Source organism: Ichthyophthirius multifiliis (genome assembly GCF_000220395.1).
Source record: "Ichthyophthirius multifiliis unplaced genomic scaffold scaff_1120509251369, whole genome shotgun sequence".
NCBI lineage: Eukaryota > Ciliophora > Oligohymenophorea > Hymenostomatida > Ichthyophthirius > Ichthyophthirius multifiliis.
The window spans coordinates 150,540-171,973 of NW_004085940.1; the positions used below are offsets into that span (position 1 = coordinate 150,540).

At 22.2% G+C, this 21,434-nt stretch overlaps 3 protein-coding genes across 3 annotated transcripts, besides 20 other annotated features; 2 read left to right on the forward strand and 1 right to left on the reverse strand. All coding sequences in view use genetic code 6, as the record gives it.

Annotated features, from left to right (window-relative positions):
* The first annotated feature begins 269 nt into the window (after positions 1-269).
* Positions 270-318: a microsatellite.
* A 270-nt stretch (positions 319-588) lies between these two features.
* Positions 589-641: a microsatellite.
* Positions 642-885: 244 nt separating this feature from the next.
* Positions 886-919: a microsatellite.
* Positions 887-918: a microsatellite.
* A 336-nt stretch (positions 920-1,255) lies between the features above and the next one.
* Positions 1,256-1,297: a microsatellite.
* Positions 1,267-1,312: a microsatellite.
* A 739-nt stretch (positions 1,313-2,051) lies between these two features.
* IMG5_190740 (hypothetical protein) lies at positions 2,052-4,812 on the forward strand (the record flags this gene model as incomplete). The annotated part of the gene is made up of 4 exons (XM_004025121.1): positions 2,052-2,183; positions 2,251-2,493; positions 2,569-3,779; positions 3,909-4,812. The coding sequence occupies 4 exons, from the start codon at positions 2,052-2,054 to the stop codon at positions 4,810-4,812; spliced, it is 2,490 nt and encodes an 829-aa protein (XP_004025170.1).
* Positions 3,789-3,818: a microsatellite.
* Positions 3,802-3,876: a microsatellite.
* A 119-nt stretch (positions 4,813-4,931) lies between the features above and the next one.
* Positions 4,932-17,178, forward strand: IMG5_190750 (hypothetical protein; the record flags this gene model as incomplete). The annotated part of the gene is made up of 14 exons (XM_004025122.1): positions 4,932-5,417; positions 5,468-7,043; positions 7,091-8,282; positions 8,335-8,943; positions 8,992-9,650; positions 9,750-10,093; positions 10,147-10,857; positions 10,926-11,987; positions 12,049-13,709; positions 13,782-13,908; positions 13,948-16,788; positions 16,842-16,900; positions 16,970-17,036; positions 17,092-17,178. 14 exons carry the CDS (start codon positions 4,932-4,934, stop codon positions 17,176-17,178), a joined length of 11,481 nt encoding a protein of 3,826 aa, XP_004025171.1.
* Positions 9,687-9,723: a microsatellite.
* Positions 10,874-10,921: a microsatellite.
* Positions 13,712-13,741: a microsatellite.
* Positions 13,721-13,780: a microsatellite.
* Positions 16,795-16,833: a microsatellite.
* Positions 17,179-17,202: 24 nt separating the features above from the next.
* Positions 17,203-17,232: a microsatellite.
* Positions 17,219-17,279: a microsatellite.
* Positions 17,280-19,139: 1,860 nt separating this feature from the next.
* Positions 19,140-19,194: a microsatellite.
* Positions 19,150-19,194: a microsatellite.
* A 427-nt stretch (positions 19,195-19,621) lies between these two features.
* Positions 19,622-19,677: a microsatellite.
* Positions 19,623-19,693: a microsatellite.
* Positions 19,630-19,680: a microsatellite.
* Positions 19,694-20,053: 360 nt separating the features above from the next.
* Positions 20,054-21,434, reverse strand: IMG5_190760 (ubiquinol-cytochrome c iron-sulfur subunit, putative; the record flags this gene model as incomplete). The annotated part of the gene is made up of 6 exons (XM_004025123.1): positions 20,054-20,221; positions 20,279-20,484; positions 20,578-20,780; positions 20,824-21,001; positions 21,187-21,245; positions 21,427-21,434. 6 exons carry the CDS (start codon positions 21,432-21,434, stop codon positions 20,054-20,056), a joined length of 822 nt encoding a protein of 273 aa, XP_004025172.1.

Below are 21,434 nucleotides of genomic sequence, written 5' to 3' on the forward strand. Positions count from 1 at the left end.
TTTTGAGATCTTTTTTACATTAAAAATTATTTTTGTTCATATTTGCTTGTTCTATTTATAGCATCTAATTCAAATCCTCTTTTTTAAATTTAAAAATATATATATAAATATTTAAAAAAGAATGAATGAAAGAAACAAATAAAGTACTTTAAATTTTAATAATAGCATCTTTTCATTTTTTAAAGTTCCAAATCAAGTTTTATTATAGTAGAGACTAATGACTATTAAGATTTGGAAGATTTAAGTTGCTTTTTTTAGCATTAAACAATATTTAATTCGCTTTAATTTTAATTTAAATTGGTTTAATTTTGATTTAATGGCGACGTAAATTTGGTATATGTTTAAGATATTATCTATTGTAATCCGCTTAAGTTATTATTGCTGTCTATTTAACCATAATTTTATGAAGTTGTTTCTATATTATATATGTAAATAATTATAAATTAAATCTATTTTAGCGAAAATATAATTACTATCAGTTGAATTTTAACTATCTTCTTAGGTTTTATGTGGAGTAACTTTTTCATATATCTATTTTTTTGAATTTTTTTTTTTTTAAATTAAAAAATATTTATATTATTCTATATCTAAATTTTTGTTTTTTTTAACTTTTTGATTTTCTTTTATTAAATTTTTGTTTTAATCCTATAAACCTTATATTTGTAGAATTAATAACTTTTTTTCTTCTCTATCATTTAAAATTTCATTTTTAAGAACTTTAAGCTTTTATTTGAGTATACATAAATCATTTATTTAATCACTTGAGGATTTAGAAGACGAGTTACTTGATTTTTATTCATCTAAGTTTTTAGAAGCATCTAATTGAGATTTATTTACTTCTTGTTCTTCTTCTTTGTATGAATTAATTGAAGAATTCATTATTTATTTTTTGTTTTTTTGTTTTTGTTTTTTGTTTTTTTTGTGATTATAATTTATGTTTGGAATGAATTTTAATTTAGAAAATAAATATGAAAATTGAATATATATTCATATTATATATTTTTATGTTTATTAAAAAAATATATTCAATTTATATATATTTATAATACAATCAAAAATATTTTGTAAATAAGCAAATATTTATAGAATATAAAATAAGGTTTTATAAGAAATTTTATTATAAAGGAAAATAAAAAATTATATATTAAATAAATAATTTGTATATTTATAATATATAAAATTTTAACTTAAATATATATATATATATAAATAATTTTGTTTTACTCAATAATGTTATTTTTTATTTTAATTTTAAATTTAAACTTTATAATTATATTTATTTTTTATAATTATATTTGTATATTTAATAATTTATAATCATTTAATGTTATTTTTTTCTTTATTTATATGTAATATTTTATATTTTTTGTTAATAGAAATATTTTATATAAAATAGAAAGAATAAACTAAATATTTATTTTATTTTATTTAAAAAACCAATATTTTACCTTTATATTGTTTTCTTTCCTTTCCTTTCCTTTCGTTTATTTTTTTTTAATAAAAAATACCAGAAAGTCTGTTTATTTTATTTATATTTTTTTAATAGATTTTATTGCAATACAATTTTATTAAATATTTTGATTATATATTATCAGATAAAAGCTATAAATTTATTCATAAATAAAAGATAAATATTAATTATTTTTTCAAGTTTTTACATATAAATATTATAATTAAAATAAAATAAAATGAAATAAAATTTCATAATAATTAATTTTAAAATTAGATTTTATTTATATATATTTTTTTAATTAATATGAATAAATATATATAATTTTAATTTTTAAATTTAAATGCTATTTCATTTACAATTTTATTAGTTTTTATTTACAAAACAAAGTAAAATAATTTAAACATTTTAAAAAATCTTTTTTTAAAATATGTATATTTATATTAATAAAAAATAACCATATTTGATCTTGTCTGGCTGTTTTTTTTTTATAATTTCTATTATATATATATTATTTTATAAATATTTAAAAATTTATTTAAACAAAAAAAAAATATACAAAATAAAAAAAACTTTCTTCCCATATATATATATAAAAAAAATGGAAGCAAAAAAAAAGAAACTACAAAGAAATGTTTCTGCAAAAGTATTTCGTCACGAATAAGCAATTGAAAAATATAAAAACTATCAAGCAAACAAGAATAATGATGAAAAATTAAATGATATGATGCATGTAAATTATTAATATTTTTTTTTTATTTTATTTATTAAAAAAAATATAATTTTTAAAAAATTATAAGGGTTAAGTACATAAAGAATATGTATCGAGACCAGGTGAATTTATGGTAGTGGCATCAGGAAAAGTAGAAGATAAAAATTAATTTTTAGACATTCCTTTATTTTCTCTCCTTGATGTAAAAAAATAATATGTATATATATAAAAAAATAAATAAAGGGTACAAAAACATTTAGTGAATTAAAAGCTTAATCATAAAAAAACATCTAATCTAAGCTATCATAATAAACATAAAAAAATAAGATAAGTTCTAGTACTTTGCATCCAATAAATGTAATGAAAATAATTTATAATAAAAAAAATATTAAAAAAAATAAAACAGAGACGTCCCTAAACAAGTAAATTAGGCAATTATATATTAGATTCATAATACTAAATGAAAAGTATAAATGAAGAAGATAACTTCATCCAATTCGATGAAGCAAATGAATCATTTGACAATAATAATAAAAGAAACATACAAAGTTAAGAAATAGATTTAATATAATAAAACTCATAAACACGTTTTACTAAAAACATAAAAATTATATTAGATAAATAACATATTAACTTCTTATCTCCAACAACAAAAGTAATGAAAATGGTTGTCGAAAATAATGTCAAAAAAGAAGGATCTCCAGATAAGAAATTAATAGAAATGCTAAATAGAGTTAATTCTGCAAAAATAAAACCGCTGAGACCCATATCTTCAATTTAGATGTTTAACAACGGGGGTCCTAGACCTATTTCGGCTTAATTCATAATTTAAAATTTGTAAGGTGAAAACGCTGAAAGAGCAACTGAATCAAAATTAGTTTAAGATGCCTTACTTAGAGAATAGAAAAATTTAGATAAAATAACAAAAAAAAGAAGTAGTTATTAATCATCAGTACCTGAATATAAAAGAACTGTCAAACATATTACTGGATATAATACAGTAATATTAGAACAGGAAGATTATGAAAAAAAATGGAATTACAACCCTAGTAATGGTAAAAAGGAAAATAATTATCAATAAAAAATATAAACAGCTATCGATTTTACAAAATAAAGCCCATATTTAAGAGGAAATTTAAATGCAGAGAAATTGATTATGAAGCAAAAGGGAATAGATTATGAAAACCAAGTTTAAGTACAAGAAATTATGGATATTAAATAAGGGAATTTCTTGCCTTTGGATTATTATAATTTAGATGATGACGATCTTAATCCTTAATAGACTTTAGAGAAATATAGAGAGTAAAGTGGGATTATTTGGGGTTTTTCGAAGTATTTTGATAACCACGGAAGCTTTGAATGGTAGTTGTGTCAAGTTATTAAATTTGACAATGAAAAAGATCAATTTTTAATTTAATGGGAATCTAGTAAATAAAAATATGTTTCGAGAGTAAATTTAAGGTTCAAAAACGAAAATGAGTAAGATTTCTAAAGAAAACTTTAAGCAGCTGAATATTATAGAGATATGAGTGAAATTTATTTAAAATATAACTATATTATAGATACTATGGAAACTGAAACATCTGAAATTAATAAAGAATGTATAGAAAGAATAAAGTAATTTTTAAATATAAATAAAATATAAATAAATATATATATATATATATATATATATATATATATATATATATATATAATATATATTTATATATATTTTTTATAATATATTTAATAATAATAAATTAGAGTACTTGTCGCAGGATTTACTTTTAAATTAAATTAATTAAGAGATCCTTTAAAATATTTTAAATTAGAATCTTCAATAAAATATAATATGAAACGTTAATTAGTCCCTAAGCAAATTGTAAATTGTGAAAAAAGGTCTGAAGAGTAATTAAAATAACATGAAAACTAAAAGGAAAATTCGATAAAAAGGCAAGCAAATTAAAATTCACCTGTCTTATAAAAAAACACCTCGAATTCCGAACTAGATAAAAACAGAAAACAGCAAGTTCCAAAACAAACTATAATCCAATAAGGCAAAACAGTTGAAGAAATATTTTTAGAAAAAAGATTTAAACAAAATGTTATATAATAACTCGTGGAAGATATAAAAAAAGAGTTTATACGCGCAAACCATAAAGTAGAGTATAATAATACACTTCCATATCATGAGGAAAGACAAAAATTATTTAAATACATGCTTTCAGATGAATTATTTGAACCCATAATCGATAAATAGAGAAAAGAATCAAACTAATTAGGCTGTTTAGATGCAGGATATCCAAATAATCATAAGCCAATTCATTTTATCAACTCTTTTAAGAAAATGAGCTAGGTTATGCATGTTGCTAATAAAGAAAGACTTGAAATTTTATCTAATATGAATGCTTCTTTGATGAATTTTTCGTAATAATTGCTTGTTTTGAATGTTTTTAAATATCCTATTTTTTTAAATGATTTCAAAAAATAATTCGAAAACAAATATTAGGATGTTATTAGAGAACTCACATTGAAAATTTCTGATACTAATATCGATATTATTAATATGGTTAAGGAAGAAATTAGGATTGCTTAAAAAAAAATTAAGAATTAATTAGAACAGTCACTACTGATGAATAAAAAAAATATTACTTCGATTAAGAGTTGACTAATGAAGCTATTTTATCACTTAAAAATTTTTAAAATGTACTCAATATGCTTTATGAGAGGACTGCAAGGCAAGTTTATGCAGATTCAATGTTACATTATATTTATTATTTTAAAAATATGGTCAATAAATTCAAGAAAATTAATGGTTTTAAAGATGATGAAGAACTTAGAGATGAAAATGTTGAGTTTTAGCATGTTTTATTGTATATGGATGAGACTAGATATTAGTTATTTCATAAAGATTAATTAACTTGCTTTGTTAAGTTAGAAAAAGAGAATGGGAAAGTTGAAATTTTTCCAAGTATTGATGATTGGTTTAATGAAATATGTTTGGTTCATAAAAAAATATTAGATTCATTGAATTAAATTACTTGCTTGAAAACTAATAAAATAGGAAATGCTAGAGAAAATGGAAAATTGAAGCTTTTTGATAGTGAAAAAGATGAACTTTTGGTGGAAAATAATTAAGATTTAAATTTTTATATTAATTAGGCTTTTGTTATTATTAAAGTTTTTTTAAAAAAATAAAAAGATTTAGATTTCTTAATGGATTTAACAAGAGATTCTATAACTAAAAAAATGGAAAAGAAAAATAATTTTAAAGTAAATAAATTTATATATATTAAATATTTATTTATTTTAATTATATTTAGAACTTTGAAAAATGGTTATAAAAAATAAAAGGTGCAAAATAAAATATAGAAACATGGCTTTTCTAAGATAAATTATGGCTAGGAATATTCCAAATTGAAGTTTTTGATTTTAAATAACATTGCGAAAATAAAATATCTTTATGCACAGCGGCTATATATAAAGTATTAATAAATAAAATTAATAGCGAAAACGAGAAAATTGAAAACGAAATATTAGAAATAATGCGCAAATTTAAAAATCTCCCAAAAAACATTGAAGAATTACATGATTTGAGGATATATTGCAATATAACTTTAGGCGAAATACTAGATAATATATAGGCTAGAATATCCGAAATAATGGACAAAATGAATCTTTTGGAAGAAATGCATTATAAAATCAGTTATGAAGATTTTTCTAAGTCTTGGAGTATATACGGTATGCCTTTAAAGTTAAGAAAAAAGAAGGAAAAATGTTTAAAAATATTGGAAAGTTTAGAAAAAGAATTTTGGGAAGGATTAATTATTAATTAATAGGATATGTCCATAGAAATAAGAAATGTTTAAATAGAATTAGATTATATGATGAAGGAAACAGATGTTGATTAAACTGATGATATATCATATAAATTTTATTAATTAGGTGTAAAAATAGATAATGCATTAAGAGATGCTGATGTAATTAATAAAAGGGAAGGCATATTGAAATTAAAATTAACAGATTATAGTGAATTAGAAAAATTGTCGAAATAATTTGCTCCTTATAATAGAGTATGGTAACTTTCGAAAGATTACTCATTTAAAATTCCGAATATAGAAGAGGGTCCGCTTAATTAAGTGGATAAAGATTTAGTTACAAATGACATAATTGATAGTTGGAATGAATTAATCAAACTAGAAAAGACTGCTTTTAAAAATAATACCGATATGAAAATTGTAACATAGAAGGTGAGGTAAAAATATGAAAGTTTTAAACCAAAATTACCTATTATTAATGATTTGAGGAATCCCGCGTTTATGAAAAGACATTGGGCGAAAATTAATACTATTATAGATGAATATAATGAGAAATGTGAAGATTAATAGAAGCTTATTTTGAAAAAATTCGAAGATGATTAATAATTGACTTTAAAGACTTTATTCGAAAACAATATTATGGAAATAAAGGAGGAAATAAGGGAAATTTCTGAAATTGCATCTAAAGAGAAAGGGTTTGAGAAAATTTTGTAAAAAATGAAAACTGAATGGAAGCCTATTAAACTTGAGTTTGCTTAATTTAGAAATACTGATACTTTTATCCTTAAAGGAATTGAACATATAATGGATAAATTAGATGAGGATATAGCTAAAACATTAAGTATAGCTTCTTCTCCTTTTATTAAATTTTTGGAAAATGAGGTTATTTATTGGAGGAATACACTTTTTAGATTATAAGAAACAGTTGAAGCCTGGTGTAAAGTTTAAAAACTTTGGTCCTATTTATAACCAATATTTTATTCCGAAGATATTATTGCGGCTATGTAAAAGGAAGGATAAAAATATTCTAATGTGGATAAAAATTGGAGAAGTATTATGCAAACTTCATAGATAAATCCTAGTAATTTTTTTTTATATTTTTTAAAAATAATTTTTTTAATAAAAAAGGTGTTATGGAAGCCTGTTTTTAAAATAGATTAAAAGAAAGTTTCTTACATATGATAGAATAATTAGAATAAGTAATTAAAGGCCTAAATGAATATTTGAATAAAAAAAGGGCAGCTTTCCCTCGTTTTTATTTCCTTTCAAATGATGAACTTCTTTCTATTTTAGCTTAAACACGAGAACCGAGAGCTGTTTAAAGACATTTACCTAAATGTTTCGAAGGAATTGAATACTTAACATTTTAAGAAGGCACATCAAAAATAACTCATATGAATTCCATAGAAGACGAGCATATATAATTAAGTAAAGAAATAAATCCTTTAGATTAGCAAGGTAATCCTCGTGGAGTTGAAGAATGGCTATTTGAAATCGAAAAATGTATGAAAAGTACACTTCAGGAATAATTTGTGGCTACAATAAGTGACTTCAAGTAAACTGAAAGAAAAAAATGGTTACTAAAATGGCCTGCTTAATTAATAGTGGGTGCAGATTAGACTATATGGACATCAAATGTGACTGAAGCAATACTAAATACCCAAAATGATATAAATTCATTACGAAATTACTATAATAAATTAAATGGATTATTATTAGAAATCGTAGAATTAGTAAGGGGAGATGTCAGTAAAGTAAATAGAATAACTTTGGGAGTTTTAGTAGTTATAGAAGTGCATGCTAAAGATGTTGTAAAGGAAATTATTGAATAATAAGTTAAAGATCCTAATGATTTCGAGTGGTTGGCTTAAATGAGATATTATTATGAAAAAGATTTAGAAGTCAAGATGGTTAATACGATTAGAAAATATGGATTTGAATATTTGGGAAATTAAGGAAGACTTGTAATTACTCCATTAACTGATAGATGTTATAGAACTCTAATGTCAGCTTTATAATAAAATCTAGGAGGAGCACCTGAGGGGCCCGCAGGTACAGGAAAAACGGAAACAACGAAAGATTTGGCAAAGGCAATAGCTAAACATTGTGTTGTTTTCAATTGTTCAGATGCTTTAGATTATATGGCTATGGCTAAATTTTTCAAAGGTCTTTGTGCGTGTGGGAGTTGGGCGTGCTTTGATGAATTTAATAGAATTGAATTGGAGGTTTTGTCGGTTATTGCTTCCTAGATATTAACTATTTAGACTGCTATTTTTAAATAGAGTTCTTCTAAATTCCCTTCTGCCACTTTTTAATTCGAGTATTCTATTTTAAATTTTAATATAATTAATTATTATTATTATTTTTTTTAGTGGTGTATTAATTCCTTTAGATTCTTCTTGTGCTGTATTTATTACTATGAATCCTGGATATTAAGGAAGAAGTGAATTACCTGATAATTTGAAAGCATTGTTTAGACCTGTAGCTATGATGATCCCTAATTATGCAATGATTACTGAAATTTCTTTATATTCTTATGGATTTGTAGATGCCAGAAATCTTTCCATTAAAATAACCTGTGCACTAAAATTGGCTAGTGAGTAATTATCAACTTAAAGCCATTACGATTTCGGAATGAGAGCTGTAAAAGCTATTATTATAGCAGCTGGAAGTCTAAAAAGAAATTTTCCAGACACGCATGAAAGTTTACTTATACTAAGGGCCATAAGTGATTGTAATTTACCTAAATTCACATTTAAAGATGTGCCTTTATTTCATGCTATTTTATCTGATTTATTCCCTAATGTTAATCCTGAGTAACCGAATTATGGAGAATTAGATATTGCAATAATGGAAGAGATGAAAAATAATAATTTTGTCCTTAATGATAATTTCCATAGGAAAATTATTGAACTTTATGAAACTATTCAAGTAAGACATGGTTTAATGGTTGTTGGAAGTACAAATTCAGGAAAATCAACGTAAATAAAAAAATATATATATTATTAATATTTAAATTAATTTTTTAGAATTTTAAATACTTTGGCAAATGCAATTGAAAAAAAGAATTAAAAATAAGCAATTTAAACATTAGGCTTACAGGAAAGTGTTGAATAAATAATTTCTGAAGATGAAGATTAATAAGAATAAATATCTTAAGAATTATCATAGATAATTTAACCTATAAAAAAGTAGTCTTTTTTAGGACAGAGAAAATCAATTTAAAATTCTAGGGCTTCTTAATTATTAAAAAGTAATTCAAGGAAACATTCGTTATTATAATCATTAACTAAGATAAATATATAAAAAGAAAAAGAGATTTAATTAGATTATTAAAAAGTTCATTTTCATCCAATTAATCCTAAAGCTGTAACTAGTAAATTACTTTACGGTGAAGTTGAAAATACATCAGGAGAATGGCATAATGGTATTACTGCAATTATTTTTAGAGAATGTTAAGAAGTAAAAAGCAAGAATTTACATTGGATTCTATTTGATGGACCAGTAGATGCTTTATGGATAGAAAATATGAATACAGTACTAGATGATAATAAAAAATTATGTCTTTCTAATGGAGAGACTATTAAACTAACTGAATAAATGAGCATAATTTTTGAAGTTGAAGATTTACTAGAAGCTTCACCTGCTACTGTTTCAAGATGTGGAATGGTTTATTTAGAATCTAAAGGTATATAAATAAAATATTTAAAAAAAAAAATAATAAATTATATATTATATATTATATATTATATATTATATATCTATTTTTTTAAATTTTTTTTTATAGATTTAGGTTGGAAACCTTTCTTTGACCCTTGGTTTTCTAATTTAACTGAAAACTTTAAAACTTTTGATTATATTGATATATTTTAAAATTTAATTAATTCTATTTTAATTGATTGTATAGATTTTGTTCTTTTTTCTAAAAATTGTTAAACATGTATTCCTATTAGCGAATAATGGGTTGCTATGAATTTTTTTAGACTTTTTGAGAGTTATTTGTATAAAAATAAAAATAAAGAATAAATAATATAAGATCTTGAAATTGAAAAAGAAAGGGAAGAAGCTAAACTTGCTACTGCTAAATTAGAAGGAAAAGAATTTCCTACTGAAATAAAAAAAAAAAAAAATGTAAATTTAATTTTTTAATAAATAATATTATTTTTTTTGTTTTCATATAAAAGATACCTTTATTAGAAAAAGATAAAGGAGAAGTTTTTTGTTTATTTTTAATGGCATTAATTTGGAGCGTAGGAGTAGTTATAGAAAGTATAAATGACCGAAAAAAATTCCACGACAAAGTACATGGATTAATAAAGAAAATAAGAGAAACTCCTGAATTGAAATAAATTCCATTATCTTTTATTCCAACAGAAGAAAATAATATTTTCGATATTTAATATGATATTGAAAAAAAATCCTGGAATTTATGGAAAGGAAATACTGAATATAGAATTCCTTTAGAGACTGAATTCCATAATATATTTGTTCCTACGTCTGATTCTATTAGACACCATTATATTTTATAAATGCTTACTATTCATTCTTTCCCAACACTGTTTTTAGGAAAAACAGGTACTGGTAAAACTATTACTATAAAAAAATTTTTGATAAATGATTTGCATAATGAAAAATATATAACTTCAATTACTGCTTTTTCTGCAAACACAAATTGTAATTAAGTATAAGATATTCTTGAAAGTAAATTAGAAAAATAAAAAAGAAGAAAAGGTGTACTAGGGCCTTTAATAGGACGCACAAATATTATTTTTATAGATGATTTAAATATGCCAAACAAAGAAACTTATGGAGCTCAACCTCCTTTAGAATTAATAAGATAATGGTTTTGTTTTGGAGGATGGTATGATAGAAAGACTTTAGAATTTAATAAAATTGTAAAAAGCTTATATTTAAAAATAAAAAAAAATAAAAAATAAAATTAAAATTAAAATAAAAAAATTAGATTGATATTCATTTTACTGCTGCTATGGGAATGGGTCGACCTGCACTTTCAAATAGAATTTTAAGACATTTTAATTTAGTTTATTTAAATGAAATGGAAAATATGACTTTAAGTATTATGGTAGAGAAGATTTTCGAATGGGGATTCAATGATTATATTGACAAAGTGAAATTCTAAATAAAAAACTTCAAAAACATAATAATTCAAGTACATAAAATAATATCTTAAACATTTCTTCCTTTGCCAAAAAAATCACATTATATTTTCAATTTAAGAGATTTAATGAAAGTCGTTTAAGGTCTTTTGAGTGTTCCTGCAATTTAATATGAAGCTACGTAAAATAATAGACTTAAATTGGCCCGTTTGTGGGCTCATGAGAGTTTTTGTATATATAGTGATAGATTAGTAGATAATCTTGATAAGGAGTAATTTTGTAAAATAATCGATGGGGTTGTTAGAGAGTATTTATAAATTACTTTAGATGAAATATTGTATCCAAAAATAGATAATTTGATTGAAGATGTAAATAATGATGAAAATAATTAGAATGAAAATTAGGAAATAACTATATATAAGAAATTTCCAGTTTTTTGTAATTTTTTAGAAAATAATAGTAAATATCATGAAGTAGAAGATTGGCAGAAAATAAGAAATGCTGCATAAAAACATATTGAAGATTATAATGAATAAATGAAAAAAAAAATAAACATTATTCTTTTCGACGATGCGATAAAAATGTTATGTAAAATCTCCAGAATTATCTCCAATTTATTCTCACATGGACTTCTTATAGGACTAGGAGGTGCAGGAAGTCATACTTTAACTAGATTGGCCACATTTATGTAAGGGTATTCAATATATGAAGTAGAAGTAGATAAAGATTTCGGAAAAGAAAATTGGTTAGAGTTTATAAGGGAAATGTTAAAGGAAATAGTAATTAAAGATAAAATAGGAATTTTCATAATTTCAGATTCTTAAATTATAGATGAGAAATTCCTTGAAGATATTAATAATTTACTTAATATAGGAGAAATACCTAATTTATATGCATCTGAAGATAAAGTATTCAATATAAATATTTATATATATATTTATACATTTATTTACTTAAATTATAATTAAGGAAAATATACTTAGTGAATTAAAAGATTTAACTGAAAAATAACGTCTTAATCTCAACACAATGTAATTATGGGAATATTTTGTGAATAAATGTAAAACTAATCTCCATATAGTTCTCTGTTTATCTCCAATAGGTGAAAAATTACGTTAAAGATTACGTGATTTTCCTTCATTAGTATCTTGTACATCTCCTATATGGATACATCCTTGGTCCAAACAGGCTTTATAGGAAGTAGCAATGTATAAAATTCAAGAAGATGCCGAAGAATTAAAACTCGATAGCTAAATGACTCAAAGTATAGCCGAAATATGCCTTCATTTCCATTAGACAGTTACTGATATAACCCAAACTTATTTAAATGAGACTGGAAAGCATTACTATGTAACCCCAATATCTTACATGAAACTTTTGAGTAACTTTAAATCACTTTATTAGAAAAAAATTGATTAAATAGTCCTTTAAAGGGATACATATAAAAACGGAGTCGAAAAACTAGATGAATGTGCTCTTGAGGTAGGCAAAATGAAGCTTTAATTAGAAAAGATATAACCTATATTAGAAAAATAGACACAAGAAACTGAAGAAATAATGAAATAAGTAGAATTAGAAACTATAGAAGCCGATAAATAACGTCTTATGGTACAAGAAGATGAGTAAAGGACATCTGAAAAAGCTGAAATCGCATAAGGAATAAAAGATTAATGCAACGAAAAATTATCGGTTGCCGAACCTGCTTTATAGGAAGCTTTTGAAGCTTTAAAGACTATAAAAGTGAATGATTTTGTCCAAATGAAGTCTTATTAGAAACCCCCTGCGTAGATTAAAATGACTATGGATGCTGTGTGTATACTTATGAATCAAAAGGGTAAAAAATCTACCGAAAAGCCCGGAGAAATAGATTTTTGGGATGATGCGAGGAAATTATTATCATATCCAAATGAGTTTATAAAAAAGTTAGAAAAATTTGAAAGAGATAACATTCCCGAATAAGTAATTAATAAATTCGATAATTTTAAGAAAAAAAATCCATAATTTAAACCTTCAAATATTGCGAAAGCTTCCTCTGCAGCTGAAGGTTTATGTAAATGGACTTTGGCTATATATGAATATCATTTCGTTTATAAATCTATTTTGCCTCTTCGATAAGATCTAGATAAGGCTTAAAAAAACCTAGAATAAGCTAATTTAGAATTATAGAAAAAAAGAGAAATTCTAGCTGTTGTAGAGGCTAAATGTTAGGCTTTAAAAGATAAATTTAATAACGCGAATATGCAAAAGTAAATACTTATAGCTGAAAAACATGATTGTGAAGTCAAATTAAAAAGAGCTTTACACCTTACAGACGGATTAAGTTAGGAAAAAGTTAGATGGTCAGAAAGTTCGGTTTAATTGACAGAAGAAATAAAAAATTTATTAGGAGATATTATACTTTCAGTAGGTTTTATTAGCTATTTGGGAGCTTTTACAGCTGCTTATAGATAAAAAATTGTCTTTGATTTATGGATTCCGAAAGTTATTTCATAAAATATTGTTTGTAATAAAAATTTCTCGCTTATAGATAGAATTGGAGATCCGATGTAGATTTAAGAATGGATTCTACATGGACTTCCTTTAGATGATGTATCTAAAGAAAATGCTATTATTATGAATAATAATGATCAGTAAATAAAAAATATAAAATAAAATAATATAATTTAAATATAAAAAATAAATATATATATATATATAAAAAGTTGGCCTTTAATAATTGATCCATAAAATCAAGCTACTAAATTTATTAAAAGAATAGAAACTAAATCTAGTGATAAAAACTTCATAAGTATAAAAGTTTCTAAATAAATGTAGTCTCATATAGAAAATGTAAACAATAAAATAAAAATAAAAATAATTAAAAAATAGGCAATAAATAAAGGCAAAACATTAATGATATAAGGAGTTGGTGAGGTTTTAGACCCTATATTAGACTCAATATTGATTAAAAACAGCATTTTTATGTAAGGAGGTCGTCGAATGATTTAAATAGGTTAGCAACCAGTCGAATATAATCCCAATTTTAAATTATATTTGATATGTAATCTACCAAATCCACATTATATGCCTGAAACTTTAACAAAAATAACTCTTTTAAACTTTACAATAACTCCAGAAGCTATGACTGATTAAATGCTATCTATTTTAGCTAAAGAGGAAGATCCTAATTTAGAAGAAGAAAAAATCCGTTTAATGGAAGAAAATGCCGAGAACAAACAAAGAATGGAAGAAATTGAAAAAAACATTTTAAGACTTCTATAAAACACTCCCGGAAATAAACTTTTAGAAAGCGAAGAACTAATCGAAAATTTAAAAGTTTCTAAAAAAACATCAGATGAAGTCTAATTCAGATAACAAGAATCTAAAAGTACAGAACAAAGAATTATTTATATGAGGTAATAATATGCTATAGCAGCTTCTTTATCTTCTGCTATTTACTTCACAATATTATAATTAAGTAGTCTGGATCCTATGTATTAATTCTCCCTAGAATTCTATGTAAGAATGTTCAAAAAGTCAATCAAATTAGCCGAAAAACCTCAGCCTAAAAAAATCGAAGTCAGAGTCAAAAATCTTATTGAGTCTTTAAAAAAATGTGTATACTATGAAATGTAAAGGAGTATTTTTGTAAAGCATAAGCTTTTGTTTTCCCTTCTGTTGGCATTTACATGTCTTCAAGTAAATAATTAACTCGATTAAGATGAAATGAAGTTTCTTTTAACTGGTTTATCGAATAAATAAGTTAATTTAAGTATTTACTAGAAGCCTTAAAGTGATTTTTTTACAGAACTTTTTTGGGAACAAATACTTCATTTAAATAATTTACCTAATTTTAATCAATTGGCCTAAAATATAATCGAAAATACAAACTTATATATCTAATTTATTGAAAATATTCATAATTAAGAATACTATCCGGAATATATAAAATCTATGTCCTTTTTCTAAAGACTAGTACTTACAAGAATCCTTAGGCCAGATTATTTTATTGAGTAAGTGAGGTAGTTTATTACTTAAGAGATGGGAAGTTATTATATTTCGAACCTTATTATTACTTTAAATGAATGCTATTAAGAATCCGCTGCCCATATTCCTTTAATTTTTGTACTTTCGCCTGGTGATGATCCTTAGGATGACCTTAAGAAATTCGCTTAGGAAAAAGGCAAGTACATTACCTTTGTTTCTTTGGGAAAGGGTTAAGGAGATTTTGCTGAATCTAATATTAAGGAAGCTATGTAAGCTGGCTAATGGTGTCTTTTATAAAATTGTCATCTAGCAGTTAGTTGGTTATCTAGATTAGAAGAAATAGTTGAAGAAGCAGCATTAAATATGTAGAAAAAAGATAAAGATAGATTATTACACAATGATTTCAGATTATGGCTAACTTCTATGTCTTCGGATAGTTTCCCTATGTATTTGTTACAAGAAGGAGTTAAAATGACCAAAGATCCGCCTAAAGGTGTAAAAGCAAATGTTTAGTAACTCTATGCAAATTAAATATCAACAAAAGATGAAGTAAAATATTTCCAAGAATGCCAAAAAATGGATGAATGGCGTCGTCTTTTTATGAGCTTGACTTTTTTCCATTCCATAATAAGAGAAAGGAGAAGATTCGGTCCTATAGGCTGGAATATATACTATGATTTTAACCAATCCGATTTCAAAATATCTATGAGATAATTAAAACAAATGCTAAACGATTACGAAAATATACCTTTTAAAGCTCTTACATATTTAACTGGTGAATGCTATTATGGAGGAAAAGTTACTGATGATTGGGATAGAAGAATTTTAAAATCCCTGTTGAGCGATTTTTATAATGATAATATTCTTTATGAAGACTATAGATTTAGTGCAGTTTAAGAATATTATATTCCATAATAAAACGAGCTTATTGATAGTTTAGAAAACGCTATTTCTTATATTAATTAGCTTCCAGATTTAAACGAGCCTGAACTTTTTGGTTTACATTAAAATGCGGCAATTTCGAGTGCTAAATTTGAGGCTGGGTTTATTATTAATTCTTTAGTTTAGGTAAATTCAGGTAAGAAAAAAGGTTCTAATGAAGATGCTAATAAGTAAATTTTGGAAAGAGTGCATGAATTATTAGATACTCTTCCTTAAAATTTCAAAACAAATATTGTAAATGAAAAGTTTAAAATTAATTATTACGAATCTATGAATACAGTTCTTATTTAGGAAGTACTTAGATATAATAACCTTCTAAATATTATAAGAGAGAGTCTAAAAGATTTAATATAGGCAATGTAAGGGTTTAAAGTTATGACTAATGTACTTGAAAATGTATAGGAATGCCTACAAAATAATACCATTCCATAAAGTTGGGCATCTAAAAGTTACCCATCTTTAAAACCTTTGATGAGTTATCATAAAGATCTTATTAAAAGAATAGAAATGTTCCAATAATGGATTCATAGTGGAACTCCGGTGGTATTCTGGATTAGTGGATTCTTCTTTACTTAGAGCTTCTTTACAGGTATAAGATAAAATTATGCCAGAAAATAAACTATTCCAATTGATCTTATTGATTTTAGTTTCGAGGTTGTTGATTAGGTATAAAAACCAGATAAAAATCCTGAAAAAGGCTGTTATTGTTATGGATTGTTTTTAGAAGGGGCTAGATGGGATTATAATAATCATCATTTGGAAGAATAAGAACCGAAAGTTATTTATTAGGATATGCCTATTGTAATATTTTTTATTTATGTTTTTTTTTTTATTTACTTTTTTTTTATTTTCAGATATGGTTTATACCTACATATGAAAAAACACAAGAATCTATTAACTTTATTAATTATTAGTAAAAATAAAAAAAATGAAAAACTATTATTTTCATTTAAATTAAATTTTTTAATATTTATATATATAGATGTCCTATGTATAAAACTTCTGAAAGAAAAGGAACTCTTTCTACAACTGGTCATTCAACTAATTTTGTAATTATATTAATTTATTTAAAAATAAAAATATTGATTTATTTTTAAAAAAAAGGTTATTGCTATTGATTTACCTACTAAAAAATAAGAATCACATTGGGTTAAAAGAGGAGTAGCCTTACTTTCATAATTAAATGATTGAAAGCTTTTTTTATAATTCATTATAATATATAAATATATATAAATATATTAAATAGTTTTTTTGTTTACAAATATATTAAATAATTTTTTTGTTTACAAATAATTTTGTGGTTTCTATATTTTTTAAAAATATATTCTTTTATTATAATTTTCTAAATTAAATAGCTTTAATCAACTGATTAATTAAATTTCTAATTAAATAAAAAAAATTATTTCTAAATTAAAAATAAATTAATTTTGGCAAAATAATTTTTTTTTTAAATAAATTTTGATTTTATATTTTTCATAATTTTATGTTAAATTATTTTAAAAAAAAATTATTACTAATAAAATAAAAAAAAAAATATTGATTTAAAAAAAGAAAAATAAATTATGAAATAATCAAGAAATTAAAAAATATTTAATTATTATATACTACATTATATATATATATAAAATTAAACCACTTCAAATTAGTATTTATTTACAAATGGGACATGTCCTATTTAAATAAAGCCAATATCCAACACACAATTTGTGATAAACATGGTTAGCTTAGCAAGGCAAAATAACTAATTTATCATCTTTTTAATAATCCATATAACATATTGAACATTAATTATCACATTTTCCGAGTTATGCTTAACTTGTATATCTAAACTTTTTGGTATTATTTATCATTTTCTTTAAGTAATAATTAAATTTATATATTTATAATTATAATTTTAATTACGTATATATTAAAATATATTTACTAAATTTTCAGTATCATATTACTTTTTACAATCTATTATTAATCTAAATAAAACAATTAGTATTTATATTATACCAATAGAACAATAAAAGAAAAACATTATAAATGAAAATATCTAAATAATTTTTATAGAAATTATAGAAACTACATCTATTTTTTTATTTTTTCATAAATATAATAAAATAATATAATATTATTATTAATTTAATACCCTTATTTAGCTTTAAACATTATTTATAATTCGATTGATTTATTTATAAAAATATATATGCAAAAATATTAACAATACTCTAAAGTCTATATATATAAATATAAATTATAATCAAATATATATTTTTTTAATTTTTTTAAGAAAATATAATATATTTTAAATTTATAAATATTACAAATCAAAAAGAAAATAAGGTATAATAAATGTAGGGTATTTTTTATATATTGCCAAGAATAATTTTTTATAATTTTGAAAATCAGCAATTTTAAATTTCATTTATTATATCTAATTATATATCAAATATTTGTATTCATTTTATATTAATTTAATAATAGAATATATATTAAGAATTGTTTTAAAACAACAAAAAATAGTCACAAAAGTAAAAAATATTTAAATAAAAGTCCTTGAAAGTGTACAATCCTTATTCACATGCATAATTAAACTTAATAAAGAAATCAATCCTTAAAGAAAATTAAAAATACCTAAAATAAAAAAAGTCGCAAAGTACTTTTACATTAAATTTTTTATTCTCATATATTAATAATTACTGAGTTATAAAAGACTACCTATTTATTAAACCACTGAACTTCTTTATTGAACGTTTCCAATAGAATTAAGGTTACTGTTTGGAATTTAATTAACATTATAGTTATTTTACTCATTATTTTTTTATTCCTCTTATATATTTACTTACATCTCGTTATTATATACTTCTTCATTTCTTTAAAATTAATGTTAAACTTAAAAATTGTAATTCTAAATTATATGATGCTCGTCAGGTATTTCTAGCTAAGATTAAGAAAATTCATTAGCTTAATTTTATATATTTCTTTTATTATTTGCATTTGGAAAAACTGGAACTTTTTAAATTTCTATGTCTATTTCGTCGCTTTAGATTGTTTCTTGCTATATAATCATTTATTTGTTTTATAAAATTTTTACTTTTTTAAATTATTTACTGTATATATTAAATAATTTTTTATAATTTTATTATATTTCTTTTAGATTAAAATCGTAAATGTATTTATATAAATATATATATATATATATATATATATATATATAAATATTTTTTGCAATTTTAAAAATAATTTCTACTAAAATTAATAATAATAAATATAATTAATAATTTTGTTTTTATATTTTATTATAATTTAAAATTTGGTAATATTTATTTTTAGATATAAGTTTAAATATCTATAAATTAATTTATTTTATCTTTAAAATTTCTATTTTATTTTCATTTTAATAAAATATTTTTGATTATATTTTTCTATGAAAAAAATGAAATGAATATTATTTATTTAAAAATATGTATATATTATATAATATTTTTTTATTAAAACCATGGCTATAATACAATATTTATTATAATTAGTATTCTGATATTAAGTAATATAAATATAATAATTTATTATCCATATAAAAAATAAAATATAATTTTTCTACAGCATTTACTATAAAATTATAATTAATGTAAATAATAAAAATAAAGGAAAATATTTATAAATATTAAAAATAATAAATTTATTATATTATAAATATTATAAATAATATTTATAATATATTTAATTTAATAAAAAAAAAAAATATTAGATATTATTTCCTATTTTGAAAATTAATTATAATATATATTCATTTGTTTAATTTATTAATATTTTATAAACTTTTTAAAAATTTTATTTATAATATATAAAAAATAATTTTATACATTTATGTTTAATAATAATAAATCCAGATATATTTATACAAGCAATTATTATTTTGCATATAATTAATAAAATATATACTTTATTTTTTAAAAAATAAAGCAAATTTGCTTTTTTTTATTTAAAAAAATAATAATAAATACTAAATTGTATAAAAAAAAAAAATTGAAGATCAAGCAAACAATTAATATTAAATAAATATTTTTTTCCTCTTTTTAAATCATGCCCAGAATCTAACACTAGGTTCATGTGGGAATTTTTAATCCTCCATACAAACTAAAGTACCATTATCATGGATACTATTATTAAGGACTGGTAAGTTAAGTAAAGCAGGTCCTTATCTAACTCTAGCGAATTTATCATATACAGATCCGTGGCAGATACATACCTTTTTTAAATAAAATATATAAAAAAAATTAATTTTTTTTATAAAATAAAAATTTACAAATCCTCTATATGCTCCCAAATATGGAATAGGAATACAACCAAGATGAGTACAGACAGCAGAAACGACAATAACTTTAGTATTACCTGCTTCTGATAAAACTACTTCTTTATCTTTATCTAATAGAGTGCTTGTTGGGTATTCATTTTCTTCTTAGATTTCACCTGGAGTTAATCTTCTAATGAAAATCGGAGTACCGTTCCATACTATTTTTATTTAATTTAGCAATTCAAAATTTTTTAAAATATATATATTTATATATATATATTATTATTTATTATGATTTTTTTTTATATTACCCATTTACATAACTTCTCCTGGTGGTAAAGCACTAATATCGACTTCAGAATAAGTATCTCTTTCGTATCTTTTCCATCCATTCAAACGTCCAATAACTCCCATAACATAGAGTCTTGCGAAAGATAATATAGCGCCATAATAAATAGCAGAAAGTGTATATAGTTAGGTTCTTCTAATATCTGTTTCATGTTCATTATGTGCTCTTTTTAAAAAAAATGATTTTTTATAAACATAATTATTTTTACCTGTTTTCATCAAACCAGTTATCAATATTTGCTTTAAAATCAATGTGGTCACCGAAATTTCCTGGTCTTGAGGCAGTAACGAAAAATGTAGGTTTGTCTTCAACTTAATGGCCATTAATCAATTTTTAATGTAATCTATTATTGTATTCTTATAATAAACCAAAGCTATATCTATTTACTATTTTTTATTTTTTTAAATTTAATAAATATTAATAATTTATTTTGATTTTTATTCAAAATATATTATTTTTTTATGAATGTAAGATTTCCATTTATATAAAGTTTTTATTATGATTATTTGTAGTGTTTTTTGTTTATTTTTTTGTTTGGTTTTTGTTTGTTTATTAATATATTATGGTTTACCTGAAGTTTTTTATTTAGATTTTTTTATAATAAGGATTTCAATATCATTTTTTATAATCCTGAAAAATATTTAATTTTATATGTATGCTTATTTAATTTTTTTATTTAAAAATTTATATATTTTTTTATTTTTTTTTTGTTAAATATAAAATATAAAATAATCTTTTTTTATTTTTTATTTGGAAAGGAAAAAAAAAAGATGCATTTATTTTTTATTTATAAAAATATATATTTTTTAACTTTCTCAT